The following is a 21,788-nucleotide window of genomic DNA, read 5'->3' as shown; positions in this document are numbered from 1 at the left end:
TTTTGCACCCATTTTGCAACCACCTTATTGCAAAGGGGCTAGGAAATAGTTAATCTGTATCCTCTGCAAGATGCAATGAAATCCCCACAGACACTGCTAGATAGATAGATAGATTTTTTATTTTTGCGCTGGGCGTTTGACATTTCCCATCCTTCAGGTGCCTTGTTGAGAGATATTCCCAGGATGCATTGCTTCAGTAACGATGAGCTCAGGTGCAAATCCCACTTTGTTGCCCTGGACCAGCAAAGGGCAAAGCCATCCCTTTTTTCTTCCCCCTTGATTAATTGGTGCAGCGCAAAACAAAGGGCGACGCGGGCGGAATACGTAATCGCCGTCTGCAATATATATATATATATATATCCCTGCATTTGCATCTCATGTATATTCCATAATATTCGCTTAGCAATTTGATGCAATGACAGCCGCATCAAGAAAGAAGGATATATATATATATATATATATATATATATATATATATGAGAGAGAGTCCTTTAATTTATTCCCCCATTTTCTTTGCAAGAAGGTCTCTTGCAAAGAAAATGTTTTAATATGCAATGTTTAAATGCAATATATATACTATAATATTATCATATTTTATTAGTATTTATATATATATATATATATATATATATATATACACATACATATATGCAAAAATATTTCACCGGCAAATAAAGCTTTAATATGCATGGACCACATATGCAAAAATATCTCTCCAAAGAAAGGCATGGACCATAAAAAAGTGGAGGTTTACATTTATACTTCAATAAAAAATTTATATATTTAAATAAAAATAATTAAATAGTAATATTTTATAATTAAATAAAAATATTATATAATTACACAAAAATATTATAGGATTAAATAAAAATAATTCAATAAAATCTTGTATAATTAAATAAAAATATTATATAATTAAAGAAAAATATTATATGATCGAATAAAAATAATTAAATAAAATATTATATAATTAAGTAAAAATAATTAAATATAATATTAAATAATTAAATAAAAATTAAATAAGCGGTTAAACCATTTATTAGTAAGCGTACACTGACGAAGAGTCAATCTTATTGTATGTGGCTATGTCCCATCTTTGGATAACCTGTGCAAAAAGTTGGTGAGCAGTTCTTCGACTTTCTTTTTCACTTCTGCTTCAGAAGAGGACTTTTTAAAGGAGTCCTCATCACTCAGGGATATATTTATTTCCAGCAAATAATTTATTCAAATAATTTAATGATTTATATATAATATATCATTTATATTGTTAAATAAATAAATAAAGTTTATATTATATATATAATTAAATATCTCACCAGCAAAGAAGGCTCTAATTTAAACTTAACTATATATATATATATATATATATATATATGCACTATGTATAGAAATTATATATATATATATATATATATATATATATATATATACACACACACACATCAATTATTAGAATTAAAATATAGCATAATATATATTATAATATATTACATATTATAGATATGTATGCTATAATTATATAATATAATTTAATTCTAATTGATGATATATATTTCATCAATTAGAAAAATTATAGCATTATATATTATAATATATTACATAATTAGTATATATATATATATATATATATAATTTCATCAATTATTAGAATTAAATTATATTATAGCATAATATATATTATTAATATATTACATCATTAATATTATATATATATATATATATATATATATATATATAAAATCAATTTAGAATTAAAATATATTATAGCATATGTTACTAATATATTACATAATTAATATTATATATATTATATAAAATAATATATATATATTGACTTAATTCCAGGTTAATTTATTTTTTGGAGTGTATTTAATTTCAGAATAAAGGTGCCGTTGTTTATTCCTCCGTCTCTATTATTTTTCCCTTCCCTTCTTCCTGTTTCTTGTTTAATCCAAGCTCTTTTCTCTCTAACAATCCAACATCATTTCCATACTATATATATATATATATATATATATATATATATATATATATTTGAGGCTGTCTCCTTTTTTATATTCATTTCTTCTTCTTATTTTTTAAGAGGTCAAGCGCTGGAGAAAAAGAAATATGGCCTTTATGGCCTTTAATATGGCCTTAATCCCCGTCTGGCTGGGGATGATGGGCACTGCCAAACGCAATTGCCCTTCGTTGCCCTGTTTTATGCCTATTTTATATATATATATATATATATATAGAGAGAGAGAGAGAGAGAGAGAATATACTTGGGGGTATAATGCTGCAAAGTGGGCCTTGCATTTATATATATATATATATATATATATATATATATATAATTTTAAATATATTGCATTATTATTATTATTATTTTAACTTTGTTTTTATTGTGTTATTACATAACTATAAAACATTTGCTTCAACACAAAATATCTATGAAAAGAGACAAGGATTATCTTATTGACATTCTTATATCTAAACACATCATCTGGCCCCTTTGGACTCAGAAACTCGGTGAAGTTCCCAAAGCCTAGCAAATCATAAATCATTGTTATATATCCAGTAATTACTTCCTTATGATGTCACAATAGTTGATTTAATACAAACCAATATTACCTTACTTATTCTCTATCCATAACTATCAAGCTTAATAAAGTCTTTGTACAACTGTTCATAGAATCATAGAATCATAGAATCGTAGAGTTGGAAGAGACCACAAGGACCATCCAGTCAAACCCCCTGCCATGCAGGAAATCACAATCAAAGCATCCCCGACAGATGGGCATCCAGCCTCCGTCTGAAGACCTTCAAGGAAGGAGACTCCACTACACTCCGAGGAAGGAGTGTGTTCCACTGTCGAACAACCCTTACTGCCAGGAAGTTCCTCCTAATGTTGAGGTGGAATCTCTTTTCCTGCAGCTTGCATCCATTGCTCCGGGTCCTAGTCTCTGGAGCAGCAGAAAACAAGCTTGCTCCCTCCTCAATATGACATCCCTTCAAATATTTAAACAGAGCTATCATATCTCCTCTTAATCTTCTCTTCTCCAGGCTAAACATCCCCAGCTCCATAAGGCGTTCCTCATAGGACATGGTTTCCAGACCCTTCACCATCTTAGTTGCCCTGCTTTGGACACACTCCAGTGTCTCAATGTCCTTTTTGAATTGTGGCGCCCAGAACTGGACACAATATTCCAGGTGGGGCCTGACCAAAGCAGAATATAGTGGCACTATTACTTCTCTTGATCTAGACACTATACTTCTATTGATGCAGCCTAAAATTGCATTGGCCTTGTTAGCTGCCGCATCACGCTGTTGACTCATGTTCAACTTGTGGTCTACTTGGACTCCCAGATCCCTTTCACATGTACTTTAATTGAGTCAGGAGTCCCCCATCCTATATCTGTGCATTTCATTTTTCTGCCCTAAGAGCAGTACCTTACATTTCTCTGTGTTGAATTTCATTTTGTTAGCTTTGGCCCAGCTTTCTAGTCTATTCATGCCATTTTGAATACTGATCCTGTCCTCTGGAGTATTAGCTACTCCTCCTAATTTGGTGTCATCTGCAAATTTGATAAGTATGCTCCCAATTCTGTCATTCAGGTCATTGATAAAGATGTTGAATAGCACTGGGCCCAGGACAGAGCCCTGTGGGACCCCACTGGTCACTTCTCTGCAGGATGAAAAGGAGCCATTGTTGACCATCCTTTGGGTTCGGCCGGTCAACCAATTACAAATCCATGTAACAGTTGCCTTGTCTAGCCCACACTTTACAAGCTTGTTTGCAAGAATGTCATGGGGAACCTTGTCAAAGGCCTTATTGAAATCAAGATATACTATATCCACAGCATTCCCTTCATCTACCAAGCTGGTAATTTTATCAAAGAAAGAGATCAGATTTGTCTGGCATGAGTTGTTTCTCTGAAACCCATGTTGACTTTTTGTGATTGTGGCATTGCTTTCTATCTGCTGGGGATGTTTTGACTTGGATTTCCTGCATGGCAGGGGGTTGGACTGGATGGCCCTTGCGGTCTCTTCCAACTCTATGATTCTATATGTTCACAGACTCTCTGTTTAATGATCTGCTCCAGAATCTTTCCTGGTATTGATGTCAGACTAACTGGACGATAATTGTTGGGATCCTCTTTCTTCCCCTTTTTGAAGATGGGGACAACGTTGGCCCTCCTCCAGTCTTCTGGGACTTCTCCTGTTCTCCAGGAGTTCTCAAAGACTGTTATTGCCAATGGCTCCGATATTACATTTGCCAGTTCTTTTAGTACCCTTGGATGGAGTTCATCTGGTCCTGGAGACTTATATTCGTTTAGATTAACAAGGTATTCCTCTACTATCTCCTTACTTATTCTGTGCTGAAATTCCCCTATTCTGTCCTCTGCTCCATTATCCTCAGGTTGAGCACCCTTTCCCTTTTCTGAGAAGACTGAGGCAAAGAAGGTGTTGAGTAATTCTGCCTTTTCTCTGTCTTCTGTTAGCATTTTGCCATCTTCTCCACGCAGTGGCCCTTCCGTTTCCTTCTTCTTCCTTTTGCTGTGGACATATCCATAAAAGCCCTTTTTATTGTTCTTAACCTCTCTAGCAAGCCTGAGTTCATTCTGCGCTTTAGCTTTTCTGACCTTATCTCTACACATGCCTGCTATTTGTTTGAATTCCTCTTTGGTGATTTCCCCATTTTTCCATTTCTTATACATGTTCCATTTAAAACATAGCTCAGTTGAAAGTTCCTTAGTCATCCATCCTGGTTTCTTGAGACACCTCCCGTTTTTCTTTCTCACTGGAACTGTTTGAAATTGTGCCTTCAGTATCTCTCTTTTGAGAAACTCCCATCTGTCCTGAACTCCCTTCCCTTTTAGTATTTCTGACCATGGGATCAACCCCAGTATTTCTCTAAGTTTACTAAAATCCACTCTCCTAAAGTCTAGGATGCGTATTTGACTATGCCTGGCTTCTCCTTTCCACTGTATTACAAACTCCAGGAGAACATGGTCACTTCCACCTAAGGATCCCACCACTTGCACCCCGTTAACCAAGTCATCTTTGTTGGTTAGGATCAGATCCAAAATAGCTGACCCCCTTGTTGCCTCTTCCACCTTTTGGACCATGAAATTGTCTTCCAGGCAAGTGAGGAATTTGCTAGACCTTGAGGATTTTGCTGAGTTTGCCTTCCAGCAAATATCAGGATAGTTGAAGTCCCCCATCACTACTACATCTCTCCTTTCTGAGTGTGTGGTTATCTGTTCTAGAAAGGCATCATCCAATTCCTCCGTCTGACTTGGGGGTCTGTAGTAGACTCCCACCGTAACATCCTTGTTGTTTCCCTCCCCTTTGATTCTTATCCAGATGCTCTCCACCTGGCTTCCATGATTGATGTCCTGGATCTCTTCACTGGCGTAAATGTCCCTGACATATAGGGCTATTCCTCCTCCTTTCTTTTTGGCCTGTTTCTCTTAAAAAGGTTATAGCCTTCTATTTCTACATTCCAATCATGAGACTCATCCCACCAGGTTTCAGTGAGGCCAATTATATCATATTTACTTTGTTGTGCTAGGAGTTGAAGTTCATCTTGCTTATTTCCCATGCTCTGTGCATTAGTGTAGAGGCATCTAAGACCATGTGTTCCCTTTACTTGCTGACTGTGCAAGTTCTTTTGCCTCCCACTGTTGGGTCCTTGCACTGTTTGCCTTGTTCCCTCTCTGTCAGTTTGACTATATTCTCCAGCCCTTTTGCCTTCCAGAATACTGTCTCCCTCCCCCACATAATTCAGTTTAAAGCCCTCCTGATCAAATTCTTGAGGCTACTGGCAAAAATGTTTTTGCCAACTGGCGTGAGATGCAACCCATCCCTTGCCAGAAGTCCCTCCTCATGGAACCGCAGCCCATGGTCCAAGAATCCAAACTGTTCTTGGCGGCACCATCTATGGAGCCAGTTATTTACATCCACTGTTTTCTTCTCCCTTCCTGGCCCATGCCCTTCGACTGGGAGAAGAGAGGAGATGACAACCTGTGCATCCACCTCTTTCAACTTCCTACCTAAAGCCTCATAATCCCTTATGATATTCTGAAGGCTGTGCCTTGCAGTATCATTGGTTCCCACATGAACCAAAAGAAAGGGGTAATGGTCAGTAGGCTTGACAAGTCTTGTCAGCCTCTCTGTCACATCATGGATCTTTGCCCCAGGGAGACAGCACACCTCCCGAGACATCTTGTCAGGCCCACAAACCACTGCTTCAGTGCCTCTCAGCAAAGAGTCCCCAATGACCACCACTCACCTCCTCCGAGGCTTAGCGGCAGCTGTTCCCTTTGGTGGAGCTCTCTGGGTCCCCTGCTCTGTCCCTGAGGTCTGTCCCTGCTGCTGTTCCTCATCATCCTTGATAATAGAGAGAGACTGAAATCGATTCTGTAGCTGTAAGCTTACAGAACGTTCCCTGGTTTCCCTACTTGTGTGTGTGACCTTCCTCCAACTATCTACTGTACTTCTGTTGTGTGTGAAGTGACCTCCTCCTCCCCAGCAACTTCCTCTGTGTGTTTCCTGCCCAGGACCATCTGGTCCGTTCTGGTCAGGAGAACCTCTTCCTCCCTATGATGCTGAAGTGTAGTGACCTGGGCCTCTAGGTGCTGTACCTTCTCTTCTAAGAGGGCTACCACCTTGCACTTGGGGCAGGTGAAGTTCCCCATATCCCTAGGCAAGAAGACAAACATCCCACAGGTGTTGCAGGTGACTGCAGCAGGGCCTTCAGTGTCCACACTGAGAAGTCTTAAGGAGACACTGAACAAGACTGTGGGCTTCCCCTGCTAAACTTGGCCTTTGTTCCCAAGCTCTGTCACTGAGTTCAAGTCACTGGGCCTATAGTTATGTAGAGCTCCTGGCTACTTGCTCCTTCCAGAGGAAAGTCTCTGACTCACTTCCTCTGAGTCCCCACAAGCCCCTTAAGGAAAAGAAAAGCAAAAATTTAAAGAGCCCCCTCCAACAATGTTTTCAGGTCAGCTTCTCCTCTATTCTCCGAAAGCTCTGTGACTATATAGAAAAATTAAAATTCCGGCGCGTGCCTCTGCCAGCCTTCTGTAGAATTTAGGATTCAAACCCCTCCCAGCAGTGACTCCCAGAATGCAATAATTCAAAGTATAAGGTTAGATCTCACCAAAAGCACATGGAAAAGAAAACCAGCCCCTTCCTCCTTGAAGGAATGAACTAGAATGGCTCTATTTATCTGTCTGTCATCTATCTTCAGTGTGTCATCACTCTATCTATCTATTTAATCTATCTATCTACAGCCGTGGGTCATCTACAATAACAATAATAACACTAATCCCCAATCGACATAGTTCTGAACTTTCACAGATTGGCCACCAGAGGGCAGCAGTGATCCATGTATGATCTGTCTGTCTGTCTGTCTGTCTGTCATGTGTGTATATTATCTATCTGGCTGTATCTATAAATAACATTATTTATCCTCTATCTTCGTTCCAAAGGAACCCCCCCAAACCCGGGTCCCTCCGTTCCTTGACCGCCTGATTCTGGCCGGTGATGACTGACTGACCAGCGGCTCACCTTCCAAGGCGTGTTCGAAGCTCTCTTGGTTCACTGGGAAGAAAAGAAGGAGAGAAGAAGGAGAAGAAAGACGGGATGAAAATACTCAAAGGGTTAAGGGTTGCAAGAAGGTACTAAGTCCCATCATCCCCAGAAAAATTCCATAGCGGTCAATGGAGGCAGGAGGTGAGTCTGTGGATGAGGGTTACCTTTGCAGATGGGGAGAGGTCCGCTCCATCGGGAGGGCTGTCCCAGGATGCACTTGATGGTCACTTGGCCAGTCAGTTCGAAGCCTTCGTAACACATGAAGGTCAGCGATTCGCCCGGGAGATAGAGGCGCTTGTAGAGGATCTGGTAGCCGTTCTCCGGGAGACCCGGGTTCTCGCATGCCAAGGACTCCTCCGCTAGAAGGAAGAAAATGATATTAATATAAATGTAATAATAATAAATAAATAAAAATAAATATAAATAAATAAATGAAAATTATAATAAATAAATAAATATAATGAATAATATAAATAAATAAATATAATAAATATATAATAATTAATAAATATAATTAATAAATAAATACAAATAAATAAATAAATAAAATAATTATAATTAATAAATATAATTAATATAACAAATAAATATAATAAATATAAATATAATAAATAAAATAATTGATAATTAATAAATAAATATAAATAAATGATATTATAATAAGTAAATATAATAACCATAAAATAATAAATACAATATAATCATAATAAATATAATATAAAATATAAGAAAAATAATAAATAATAAATATAATAAATAATAAATAAAAATAATTTACATAATAATATAATAAATATATAAATAAATATAAGAAAATATAAGAAAGCATGCACAAAAAGGCTGCAATGACCACCCAACGGTCAAGTATTCCCCAATCATTCCCTATGGGGCAAATATTCCCCATTGTCCCCGTCTGTGCCGACCGCTGCAGCGGAGGTCCGAACTCACAGACGCAGCGGGGCGTCTTGGAGGTCCAGATGGGGGTCCCAGTCTCGCGGCTGTAGCAGGTCACGAGCGAACTCCCTTCCAGGACAAAACCCGGGTCGCAAGTGTACTGGATAGTGGTCCCCACCAGCAGAACCGGGTCCGAAATCAAACGGGTCGAGTGGTCAACCTGACCGGGGTCCGTGCAATACATAACTATAGAGCAGAGACAAAATGGTGGAATGTCAATAAAGAGTGGCGAAGTGACAACGCGATGATGTGACGGATGCCGCGCGGTTTACGTTTACGTACTCTTCTTGCAGAATGGCAGTTCGCTGCTCCAGGTGAGGTCCCATTGGCAGGTGAGGGTCTCGCTCCCGATGATGTCGTAACCCGGGTCGCACTGGTACGTGATTTTTGCCTCGCGGACGAGCTCCGTGTGCGAAGTCGTCTTCCAGCCATTCTGGATCTCCGGCAAGTCGGCGCAAGAGTCATTGCGGGAGATTTCTGCAGTGGAAAAAAAAATACGGCGAGGACGCAAAAACAAAATTGATAACCTCCGCAAACGTATATATAACGAGACGGAAATTAATAAGTATAATAAATAATAAATAAATATAATAATGACGATAAATAATATAATATAAGGAATAAATATAAGGAATGTAATATAAGGAATAAAATAGAATAAATATAATAAATAAATAATAAATATAATAATAATAGATAGTATAAGGAAGAAGGATAATAAATATAAATATAAGAAATATAAGAAATAAATATAATAATAATAAATAAATAAAATTAGCTTACTTGCTAATTAGCTTACTTGCTGTTCACCGCTATGATCTTTGGAATAGCGGTATATAAATAAAACAAATTATTATTATTATTAAATATAAGAAATATAAGAAATAAATATAAGAAATGCAACATAAGGAATACATAAATATCATAAATATAATAAATAAATATAATAAGAAATAATATAAGAAATAAAAGATAAATAGAAATAGAAATAAATAAATATAATAATTATAAATAATATAAGAGATATAAGAAATAAATATAAGAAATGTAATATAAGGAATACATAAATATAAATTATAATAAATAAATAAATATAATAATAATAATAAATAATATAAGAAAGATAATAAATAGAAATAGAAATATAATAAATATAATAATAATAAAGAAATATATTACATTTCTTATATTTATTTGTACATAAATATGTAAATATTACATATTTATTATGTAATATAAGGAATACATAAATAATAAATAAGTGAAATATAATAAATAATAGAAGAAATAAAAGATAATAGAAATAAAAATAGAAATATAAAATATAATAATAATAATAAAAGAAATAAATAAATATAAGAATTGTAATATAAGGAATACATAAATATAATAAATAAATATAGGAAATAATATGAGAAATAAAGATAATAAATATGAATAAATATAATAAATAAAATATATATTATATAAATATATAAATAAATAAATAGATATATACATATATAAATACAAAATAAATAAATATAACGTAAAATAATACATAAATATAACAAATAATAAATATAATCAATAAATAATCAATATAATATAAATATAAATATTATTATATATTTATTTATACTGTATAATAAATATAATCAATATAATAATTATACAGTATAAATAAATATATAAATAATATAAATATAAATATAAACAAACGAGTCCTAGGGAAAGGGGTTTACGCACCGATGTAGTTCATGACGAAGCCCAGTCCCTTTCCGAAGAGGAGTCCAGCTGGGTCGGAATGGAACTGGACGGTCAAGTCCGGAGTGGACGAGTAGAGCTTCTGGGGGCCGCCGGACCCCAAATACTGACCCAGGATGTGGGCGCTGGGGTCGTCCCCGTCATAAACGGTCAGGATGTCGCTGTTGCTGAGGTTCAGTCTGGGAGGATTACAGCGTGGACGGGGGGAAAAAGGAGGGATAAAACGAGGGATAAAATAAAATTAGTAATTTCCATTCCCTTTCTATAATAATAATAATAATAATAATAATAATAATAATAAATTATAAAATACAATAATAATAAAATAATAATAAAATATTAATGATATATAAAATAATATAATAATAAATTATATAATAATAATAAATAATAAAAATAAAATTATAAATTATAAATTATAAAATAATAAAATAATATAAAATAATAGATAAGAATAATAATAATAAATAAAATAATTATGAATTATAAAATTTATAATAATAAAATAATAATAATAAAAACAATATTCTAAAATAATAATAATAATAATTATAAATTCTAAAATAATAACAATAATAATCCTAAAATAATTAAAATAAAATATGTAAAATAAATTAAATAATAAAATAAATATTCCATTTCCTTCCTAAAATAAAATAAAATAAAATAATAAAATAAATCATTCCATGGCCTTCCTAAAATAAAATAAAATAAAATAAAAAATTCATTGCCTTCCTAAAATAAAATAAAATAAAAAATAAAATAAATAATCCCATTGCCATCCTAAAATAAAATAAAAAATAAAAAAAATAATTGCATTCCTAAAATAAATTGAAAAATGAAATAAATAATTCCATTGCCTTCCTAAAATAAAATAAAATTAAAAAATTCCATTGCCTTTCTAAAATAAAATAAAATAAATAATTCATTGCCTCCCTAAAATAAAATAAAATAATGTAATTCCATTAATTCCATTGCCGTCCTACAATTAAAATAAAATTGCTATTGGACATAATTACCATTTCAGACCACTCCCCAGTATATACTGGTCCCATGATTAAACTCACAGCTGGATGTCCAGAAAGACCTTCTTCTCTTCTCCGACGTGGACACGCCAGACGCAGTCCTCCCCTTCGGCATATGGCTCCGGCCAGTTCGGTGAAAGGATGACCCCTGGAGCCATGGTCAGCTCCCCTCCGCACACGGCTGGAAGGACAAGAGGTGTTTCCTTGCGTGAGTCGTCGTGATTCGAACACAGTACTGTTGTTATAAATGGTATTCGTATAAAATTTATTTATTTATTTTTAATATAAAATTGTTATTTTTATTCGAAATTTCTAGGAAATGCTAAGATAGCAAAATTGATTCATTTATTACACACACACAGGCACACACACACACACACACACATATAATTTATTTATTTTTTATTTAAAATTTTATTGAGAAATTTCCAGGAAAAACCAAGATAGTAAAAATGATTTATTTTATGTGTGTGTATGTGTGTGTGTGTGTGTGTGTGTGTGTGTATGTATATATATTTGATATAAAATTATATATATTTATATATTATATATAATAATATATAATTATAAATTATATATAATGAAATTATTATAGATAATAAAAATAATTTTATTATATGTAATAATATGTAATTATTATATATAATAAAAATAATTTTATTATATGTAATAATATGTAATTATTATATATAATTATATATTATTATATATACAGTGGACCCTTGTTATACGCTGGGGTTTGGTTCCAAGATCCCCCGTGTATAACAAAATCCGTGTGTGCTCAAGTCCCATTGAATATAATGACATACCGAAATGGTTTCCCTTATAAAAAACGGAAAATCAAGGCAAATTTATACTTTTTGGGAACATTTTCAGACCGTGTATGCTTAAATCCATGTATAAAAAATCTGTGTATAAGAGGGGACGACTGTATAATAAAATTATTATTATTATTATTATTATTATTATTATTAATAATTTTAGTATATAATAATTTATAATTATTATATATTATTATTTTATTATACTATATAATAATAAAATAATATATAATTATTATATAATAATAATTAAATAAAATTATATATATATATATATATATATATATATATATATATATATATATATATAATTTATTTATTTTCTATTTAATATTCTATTTATTAGGATTATTTTTCCATTGGCGTAAATCCCATTGTCCTCGCTGTCCTTCGCCGTCCTCCGCCTACCTCTGCACAGGGGCTCTGTGTCGTTCCAATACGGATCCCGGACGTTGACGCACTCGATGGCGGCCGGCCCTTGCTCCAAGGTGTGCCCTGGGTCGCAGGCGAATGCCACCACTGCGCCGAGGTCATAGGTCGGGTCAGAGGTTGTAAAGTTCCCGTTCTGGAGGTACGGCTCGTAGCAGTGGCCCTTTGCGAACGCTGGAAGGAAACTCTATGGTCAATTAGGCCCTAAGTGAGTCATAGACTCGTATTGGAGGACCTCGAAATGCCTCTCTAGGAATCCTCTAATGCAACTCTGTGGTCAATTGGCCCTAAGTGAGTCAGATTCACATTGGAGGACTTAGAAATGCCTCACTAGGAATCCTCTGATGCAACTCTATGGTCAATTGGCCCTAAGTGAGTCATAGACTGACATTGGAGGACCTAGAAATGCCTCTCTAGGAATCCTCCAATGCAACTCTATGGTCAATTAGGCCCTAAGTGAGCCATAGACGTACATTGGAGGAACTAGAAATGCCTCTCTAGGAATCCTCCAATGCAACTCTATGGTCAATTTGGCATTTTGTCTACCTTCGAAACGAATGTTAAACGTCGAACCCACGCTGGCCGCTTCGGACTCAAACTCAACCCGCAAGGACTCCCCTTTGCTGATCAACCCCTCGAAGGGGACGCTGTCGCCTTTCCACGAGTCGTAGAGCGCCGCCATCACCGCCAAACGGTTTGTGTCGCTGCTGCTGTAAACTGCAAGCCTCTGTTTCTCTCCCAGCGCCAGCCGCTCGAAATGCAAGTGAAGCCTCTGACCCAGCGGTGCGGCGACGTGCCACACGCAAGAAAAATGCTCCGTCATGTTCACCGAACGCGTCGGCGCCAGGATACGACCAACGGTGGCGTTGTGGACCGTGCCGCCGCAAGGCGCTGGAAAGGGAGAGCAATGTTTAGAGTCCTGAAATGAACTCAAGTTCCCGCTTTAACTTGGGTTCTAGAGCCATTCTCTCACCTGCACAGATGGGTTCCGGAGCATTCCAGTGCGGCTTGGAGGCGTTGATGCAGGTCAGGGTTTCGGAGCCTTCAATCTGGTACCCCAAATGGCAACGGAAACAGGCCTGTCCCCCTGGATGCAGGCCCAAAACGGCGACATCCCCGAACTCGGGTTTCCGGGGGAAGCCGCAGCTGAGTGTAAAGACTGCAAAGAAACGGCAGAGATGAGGATTATATTTAAAATAATTTAATATTAATTTTAATATTATATATATATATATATAATTAAATATTAATAATATTATTATTGATAATAAATATTAATTAATTTAAAATTAATAATAGAATAAAATTAAAAATAAAATAAAAATGGTAAAAATATGAATAAATGTATATTTATTAACATTCAAAATAAATTTATTTATAGGAATAAAATTAGAATAAAAATAGTAAAATACAATAATAAATGTACATTATTAATAGCAAATATAAATTTATTTTTAAAATAAAAATAGAATAAAAATAGTAATATAATAATATAAGTAAATGTATTTTTATTCATAGTAAATGTCATGCTTCCAGAGCATCTTTGATGCTCTTGAGACATATTTAGTTGACATTATAATAGGCTTTCTATGTATTAGTTTAGGAGGGGAAATAGAGATCTATAGCTTTAAGAAAGACAAGGATTGTGGGAAATCCTAGGGTCTTATACTACCTCTCCAGCTAGTTTCAGTTCTGTCTAGTGAGATTTCAGCCAAGTCAGACCTGGAGAGAATATTTTACTTTGACAAACATAAGTCCACAGAAGAAAAAAGATAAAACCCACAAAAAAGAGAGAACAAGGTATTTAAGAAAGACTATTGAAAGAGAAGAGATCAGTTTCATGTCTTTGTGTTTATAACCAGTAAAACCTTTGAAAACTTAAGAAGTTTGTGGACAAGTCTTTTCTTCCTGAGAGCCAGAGGCCTTACTACACCCAAAGGCCATAGCGTTGCTCTTCGGACAGTCAATATAAATTCATTTGTAAAATATAAATAAAAATAGAACAATATAAATAAATATAAACAATAATATAAATAAATGTAATTTATTAATATAAAATATAAATTTATCTATAAAACATAAATAAAAAATAGAATAAAAATAGTAAAATACAATATTAATAAATTTATATTATTGTATTTTACTATTTTTATTATATTATGTATTAATATTAAATATAAATTCATTTATAAATAAAAAGTAGAATAAAAATAGTAATACAATATATGTATATTTATTAATATTAAATGTAAATTTATTTATAAAATATAAATAAAAAGAATAAAAAATAGTAAAATACAATAATATTAATATACACTTATTTATATTATTGCATTTTACTATTTTTTATTCTATTCATTTATGAAATATAAAAATAGAATAAAAATAGTAATACAATAAATATAAATTAAAAAATTAAACAAAAAATAGTAAAATTCAATAAAAATAATTATAAATAATAGAAAAATAGAAATGTATTATTATTATTGTGTCCCAATATTATTATTTTGGATGCCACTGCTGGAGCTGACCTTGGTAATGGAGCTGGAAGGTCCCTGTCATGGCATCGTCGTCGCCGTCATCCCGGAAGGCACGGAAGAAGACAGAGACAGTGTTGGTCAAGCTTCGGATGACCTGTCCTTCCACCAGGAGGGTCTGGTTGGCCAGGACCGCCATCCGGCCGCTGTCCACTCCGCGGATGGACAGCACTTCACCCTCTGAAAGGTTGACGCTCTTCACCTGGAAGGACAATCGCATTTGAATTCAGCCTATTTGTCCCCATTACGAAAACGTTTGCATCAGAGCAATGCTGCAGCAACGAAGGTAAATTCGATCCTAGCTCGATTTAACAATCGAATTATAGCTCCCAGGATAGAGACAGAGACCCGGTGTTTTGTCAGTTTAGTCGAAAGGAGGGCAGGGTTCGAACGCAACCCCGAACCCGGGTCCTACCTGCAACTCGACCCCGAATCCGGTGTAGACTGTAACGTTGTAAGTACACTCCAAAAAGTGGCCCCGGGGCGACAGCAGGTAGTCGGCTGAGTCTAAATACCCCTCGGGTTCATAGAAATTCACCCCACAGAGATCTGGAACGATAAAGACGCGTTAAGAAATCGTCAAGTTTGGAGTAGAATCCGGAGCGGATTTGTTCAATAGATTCATTAAATGCTTTAATTTCTTGGAGTAATGTTCGCCGTTAATGTTCGGAGTAGAATCTGGAGCATTTGATCAATAGGTTCATTAATTAATTAGATGTTCAGAGCAGAACCTGGAGCAGATTCGATTGATAGGTTCATTAATTAACTTAATGTTCGGAGTAGAACCCGGAGCAGATTCGATCAATAGGTTCATTAATTAATTAAATGTTCGGAATAGAACCTGGAGCGGATTTGCCTAATAGGTTTATTAATTAACTTAATGTTCGGAGTAGAACCCGGAGCGGATTCACCAAATAGGTTCATTAGCTTCAATTAGAGGCCTTACTCAGACTTTGCTCGGCGGCGTTGACCACGGTGATGGTGGTAGTAGTGGTCACTATGGTAGACGTAGTAGTGGACGCTTGACCGCCATCCTTAGTGGAGGAAGACCCCAAGCTCTCCTCCTTCGTCTTCTCCATCGCCATCCAACTCCATCCTTCCTCCACGACTTCTGCCGCATCCGACGGCGCGATCTGGAGACGCGAATGCATCGTGACGCCATCTTCGGTGGCGGTTTCACCGTCGCGACCTGTGGATTCTGTGGGACCCAAGTTCGAGTCTCCCCAAGTCTCTTTCAGCTTCCGATCCCCCCGTCGCAGCAGCAGCGGCGTCTTCTGCGTCCTGGCGGCGTACGGCCACAGGAGACTCTGCGTCAGGGCATAACGCAAACCCGGACCCTCTCCAAAGAATGAAGTGCGGTTGGCAGCTTTTTCCGAAGGCGAAGGGAAAGCGTCAGAGGAACCACCATTTTCCGCGGAATTCGCATCTGGAACGGGGAGATATTCCGTTTTATTAAATTTACTAATTCCATTTATCAATTAAATAATTTATTTATATAATTATTTATCAAATTATTAATTTTATTAATTGAATAAAATAATTAATGAAATTAATTATTAATTAAATCATTTATATGTTTTTTATTTTATGTAATACTAATTTAACAAATGTATTAATTGCTAAGTAAATGAATAAATTTCAATAAATGTATAAAATAAATTTAATAAATTTATTAATTAAATAAATTTATTAATTAAATAATTTATGTTTTATTTTATTTAATAATGATAATAATTTGATAAATGTATTAATTAATAAGTAAATGAATAAATTTCAATAAATGTATAAAATTTAATAACTAATGTATTAATTAACATTAATTAAATAATTCATTGGTTAAATAATTATTTTATTTTATTTAATAATAATAATTTAATAAATGTATTCATTAATAATTTTCAAAAAATTTATAAAATAAATTTAATAAATTTAAAAATGTATTTATGAAATATATTAAATAATTTATTGGTTAAATAATTTGTTTTTATTTTATTTTATAATAATAATTTAATAATTTAATAAGTAAATGAATTTCAATAAATGTATAACATAATAAATTTAATAAATGTATTAATTAAAGATTAATTAATTTATTTTTAAATAATTTATTTTTATTTATTAATTAAATAATTTTAAAAATAAAATAAAAAATATTTTAATTAAATAATTTATTAGTTAATTTATTTTTATTTATTAAATAATTTTTGAAAATGAAATAAAATAACAATTCAATTTAACTAATATTATTTATTTTTATTTATTAAATATTTTTTAAAATAAAATAAAAATAAAAGTATTTATTTTTTATTCTTTTATTAATTAAATATATATATTTTGAATTATTTAATGTATTAATGAATACAAAAATAAAAAATATAAATATATATTTAATGGATGCAAGAGAGCAAGCTGGAAATTAGGAAAGCAATAGAAAAGCATTAGGAAGCCTTAAAAGCATAGTTGATTACAGGTTTTTTGATGGCGAATTGTTCCCAAATCCCCCCAAACCCCCCAATTTTCACCCCAGGAGCGATTATTTGCAAGCCAAAAAGTATATTTTTTTTCCAGAGCAATTTTCCCAGTTAGGCGTCTTTTGAATATGTGACCTGAAGAAATATAATAATAATAATAATAACAAAAGTCCCATTTAATGGAGCAAAAAGCCACCAGAAAGAATAATTTCAGAGCTAGTTAAAATATGTAGGAATACATATTACAGTAGAGTCAGTAGGTACTAGTAAGGGCCATAGAGTCTAACCCTTCTTATGCCATGTAGGAATACATAGTACACTAGAGTCAGTAGGTACTAGTAAGGGCCATAGAGTCTAACCCTTCTTATGCCATGTAGGAATACATAGTACACTAGAGTCAGTAGGTACTAGTAAGGGCCATAGAGTCTAACCCTTCTTATGCCATGTAGGAATACATAGTACACTAGAGTCAGTAGGTACTAGTAAGGGCCATAGAGTCTAACCCTTCTTATGCCATGTAGGAATACATAGTACACTAGAGTCAGTAGGTACTAGTAAGGGCCATAGAGTCTAACCCTTCTTATGCCATGTAGGAATACATAGTACACTAGAGTCAGTAGGTACTAGTAAGGGCCATAGAGTCTAACCCTTCTTATGCCATGTAGGAATACATAGTACACTAGAGTCAGTAGGTACTAGTAAGGGCCATAGAGTCTAACCCTTCTTATGCCATGTAGGAATACATAGTACACTAGAGTCAGTAGGTACTAGTAAGGGCCATAGAGTCTAACCCTTCTTATGCCATGTAGGAATACATAGTACACTAGAGTCAGTAGGTACTAGTAAGGGCCACAGAGTCTAACCCTTCTTATGCCATGTAGGAATACATAGTACACTAGAGTCAGTAGGTACTAGTAAGGGCCACAGAGTCCAACCCCTCTTATGCCATGTAGGAATACATAGTACACTAGAGTCAGTAGGTACTAGTAAGGGCCATAGAGTCTAACCCTTCTTATGCCATGTAGGAATACATAGTACACTAGAGTCAGTAGGTACTAGTAAGGGCCATAGAGTCTAACCCTTCTTATGCCATGTAGGAATACATAGTACACTAGAGTCAGTAGGTACTAGTAAGGGCCACAGAGTCTAACCCTTCTTATGCCATGTAGGAATACATAGTACACTAGAGTCAGTAGGTACTAGTAAGGGCCACAGAGTCTAACCCTTCTTATGCCATGTAGGAATACATAGTACACTAGAGTCAGTAGGTACTAGTAAGGGCCATAGAGTCTAACCCTTCTTATGCCATGTAGGAATACATAGTACACTAGAGTCAATAGGTACTAGTAAGGGCCACAGAGTCTAACCCTTCTTATGCCATGTAGGAATACATAGTACACTAGAGTCAGTAGGTACTAGTAAGGGCCATAGAGTCTAACCCTTCTTCTGCCATGTAGGAATACATAGTACACTAGAGTCAGTAGGTACTAGTAAGGGCCATAGAGTCTAACCCTTCTTATGCCATGTAGGAATACATAGTACACTAGAGTCAGTAGGTACTAGTAAGGGCCATAGAGTCTAACCCTTCTTATGCCATGTAGGAATACATAGTACACTAGAGTCAGTAGGTACTAGTAAGGGCCACAGAGTCTAACCCTTCTTATGCCATGTAGGAATACATAGTACACTAGAGTCAGTAGGTACTAGTAAGGGCCATAGAGTCTAACCCTTCTTATGCCATGTAGGAATACATAGTACACTAGAGTCAGTAGGTACTAGTAAGGGCCATAGAGTCTAACCCTTCTTATGCCATGTAGGAATACATAGTACACTAGAGTCAGTAGGTACTAGTAAGGGCCACAGAGTCTAACCCTTCTTATGCCATGTAGGAATACATAGTACACTAGAGTCAGTAGGTACTAGTAAGGGCCATAGAGTCTAACCCTTCTTATGCCATGTAGGAATACATAGTACACTAGAGTCAGTAGGTACTAGTAAGGGCCACAGAGTCTAACCCTTCTTATGCCATGTAGGAATACATAGTACACTAGAGTCAGTAGGTACTAGTAAGGGCCATAGAGTCTAACCCTTCTTATGCCATGTAGGAATACATAGTACACTAGAGTCAGTAGGTACTAGTAAGGGCCACAGAGTCCAACCCTTCTTATGCCATGTCGGAATACATAGTACACCAGAGTCAGTAGGTACTAGTAAGGGCCACAGAGTACAACCCTTCTTATGCCATGTAGGAATACATAGTACACTAGAGTCGGAAGGGACTACTAAGGGCCACAGAGTCCAACCCTTCTTATGCCATGTAGGAATCCATAGTACACTAGAGTCAGTAGGTACTAGTAAGGGCCATAGAGTCTAACCCTTCTTATGCCATGTAGGAATACATAGTACACTAGAGTCAGTAGGTACTAGTAAGGGCCACAAAGTCCAACCCTTCTTATGCCATGTAGGAATACATAGTACACTAGAGTCAGTAGGTACTAGTAAGGGCCATAGAGTCCAACCCTTCTTATGCCATGTAGGAATACATAGTACACTAGAGTCAGTAGGTACTAGTAAGGGCCATAGAGTCCAACCCTTCTTATGCCATGTAGGAATACATAGTACACTAGAGTCAGTAGGTACTAGTAAGGGCCATAGAGTCCAACCCTTCTTATGCCATGTAGGAATACATAGTACACTAGAGTCAGTAGGTACTAGTAAGGGCCATAGAGTCTAACCCTTCTTATGCCATGTAGGAATACATAGTACACTAGAGTCAGTAGGTACTAGTAAGGGCCACAAAGTCCAACCCTTCTTATGCCATGTAGGAATACATAGTACACTAGAGTCAGTAGGTACTAGTAAGGGCCATAGAGTCCAACCCTTCTTATGCCATGTAGGAATACATAGTACACTAGAGTCAGTAGGTACTAGTAAGGGCCACAAAGTCCAACCCTTCTTATGCCATGTAGGAATACATAGTACACTAGAGTCGGAAGGGACTACTAAGGGCCACAGAGTCCAACCCTTCTTATGCCATGTAGGAATACATAGGACACTAGAGTCAGTAGATACTAGTAAGGGCCACAGAGTCTAACCCTTCTTATGCCATGTAGGAATACATAGTACACTAGAGTCAGTAGGTACTAGTAAGGGCCATAGAGTACAACCCTTCTTATGCCATGTAGGAATACATAGTACACTAGAGTCAGTAGGTACTAGTAAGGGCCACAAAGTCCAACCCTTCTTATGCCATGTAGGAATACATAGTACACTAGAGTCAGTAGGTACTAGTAAGGGCCATAGAGTCCAACCCTTCTTATGCCATGTAGGAATACATAGTACACTAGAGTCAGTAGGTACTAGTAAGGGCCACAAAGTCCAACCCTTCTTATGCCATGTAGGAATACATAGTACACTAGAGTCGGAAGGGACTACTAAGGGCCACAGAGTCCAACCCTTCTTATGCCATGTAGGAATACATAGGACACTAGAGTCAGTAGATACTAGTAAGGGCCACAGAGTCTAACCCTTCTTATGCCATGTAGGAATACATAGTACACTAGAGTTAGTAGGTACTAGTAAGGGCCATAGAGTACAACCCTTCTTATGCCATGTAGGAATACATAGTACACTAGAGTCAGTAGGTACTAGTAAGGGCCACAGAGTCCAACCCTTCTTATGCCATGTCGGAATACACAGTACACTAGAGTCAGAAGGGACTACTAAGGGTCATAGAGTCCAACCCTTCTTATGCCATGTTGGAATACATAGTACACTAGAGTCGGAAGGGACTACTAAGGGCCACAGAGTCCAACCCTTCTTATGCCATGTAGGAATACATAGTACACTAGAATCCGTAGGTACTAATAAGGGCCACAGAGTCCAACCCTTCTTATGCCATGTAGGAATACATAGTACACTAGAGTCAGTAGGTACTAGTAAGGGCCACAGAGTACAACCCTTCTTATGCCATGTAGGAATACATAGTACACTAGAGTCAGAAGGGACTACTGTACTAAGGGCCACAGAGTAAAACCCTTCTTATGCCATGTAGGAATACATAATACACTAGAGTCCAGAGGAGGATTACCAACAAGGAAGAAGACATAATGGGATGTTCAGAGGAGGATGACCCAGAAGGGTGCGGCCAAAGTGGGATGTCTAGAGGAGGATGACCAAGAAGGAAGTGGCCAAAGTGGGATTTCCAGAGGACAGTGACCAAGA

General features: G+C 35.5%; 1 protein-coding gene across 1 annotated transcript in view; it reads right to left on the bottom strand.

Annotated features, from left to right (window-relative positions):
- Window positions 1–7,450: 7,450 nt before the first annotated feature.
- LOC149284505 (seizure 6-like protein) overlaps window positions 7,451–21,788 on the bottom strand; it is a 172,946-nt gene continuing 158,608 nt past the window's right edge. The window contains exons 2-13 of the mRNA XM_089496631.1: window positions 16,040–16,519; window positions 15,509–15,642; window positions 15,088–15,295; window positions 13,530–13,715; window positions 13,103–13,447; window positions 12,536–12,730; window positions 11,349–11,487; window positions 10,264–10,460; window positions 8,818–9,012; window positions 8,530–8,721; window positions 7,746–7,940; window positions 7,451–7,590 (exon numbers count right to left, since the gene is read on the bottom strand). Of these exons, the coding sequence (XP_089352757.1) occupies window positions 7,451–7,590; window positions 7,746–7,940; window positions 8,530–8,721; window positions 8,818–9,012; window positions 10,264–10,460; window positions 11,349–11,487; window positions 12,536–12,730; window positions 13,103–13,447; window positions 13,530–13,715; window positions 15,088–15,295; window positions 15,509–15,642; window positions 16,040–16,519 (2,606 nt within the window). The remainder of the gene's footprint in view (window positions 7,591–7,745; window positions 7,941–8,529; window positions 8,722–8,817; window positions 9,013–10,263; window positions 10,461–11,348; window positions 11,488–12,535; window positions 12,731–13,102; window positions 13,448–13,529; window positions 13,716–15,087; window positions 15,296–15,508; window positions 15,643–16,039; window positions 16,520–21,788) is intronic.

Source organism: Sceloporus occidentalis, unplaced genomic scaffold (genome assembly GCF_023333645.1).
Source record: "Sceloporus occidentalis isolate IW3139 unplaced genomic scaffold, rSceOcc1.0.p SCAF_91, whole genome shotgun sequence".
Lineage (NCBI taxonomy): Eukaryota > Metazoa > Chordata > Lepidosauria > Squamata > Phrynosomatidae > Sceloporus > Sceloporus occidentalis.
The sequence above is the reverse complement of the archived record's forward strand: the minus strand, read 5'-3'. Positions and strand labels throughout refer to the sequence as shown.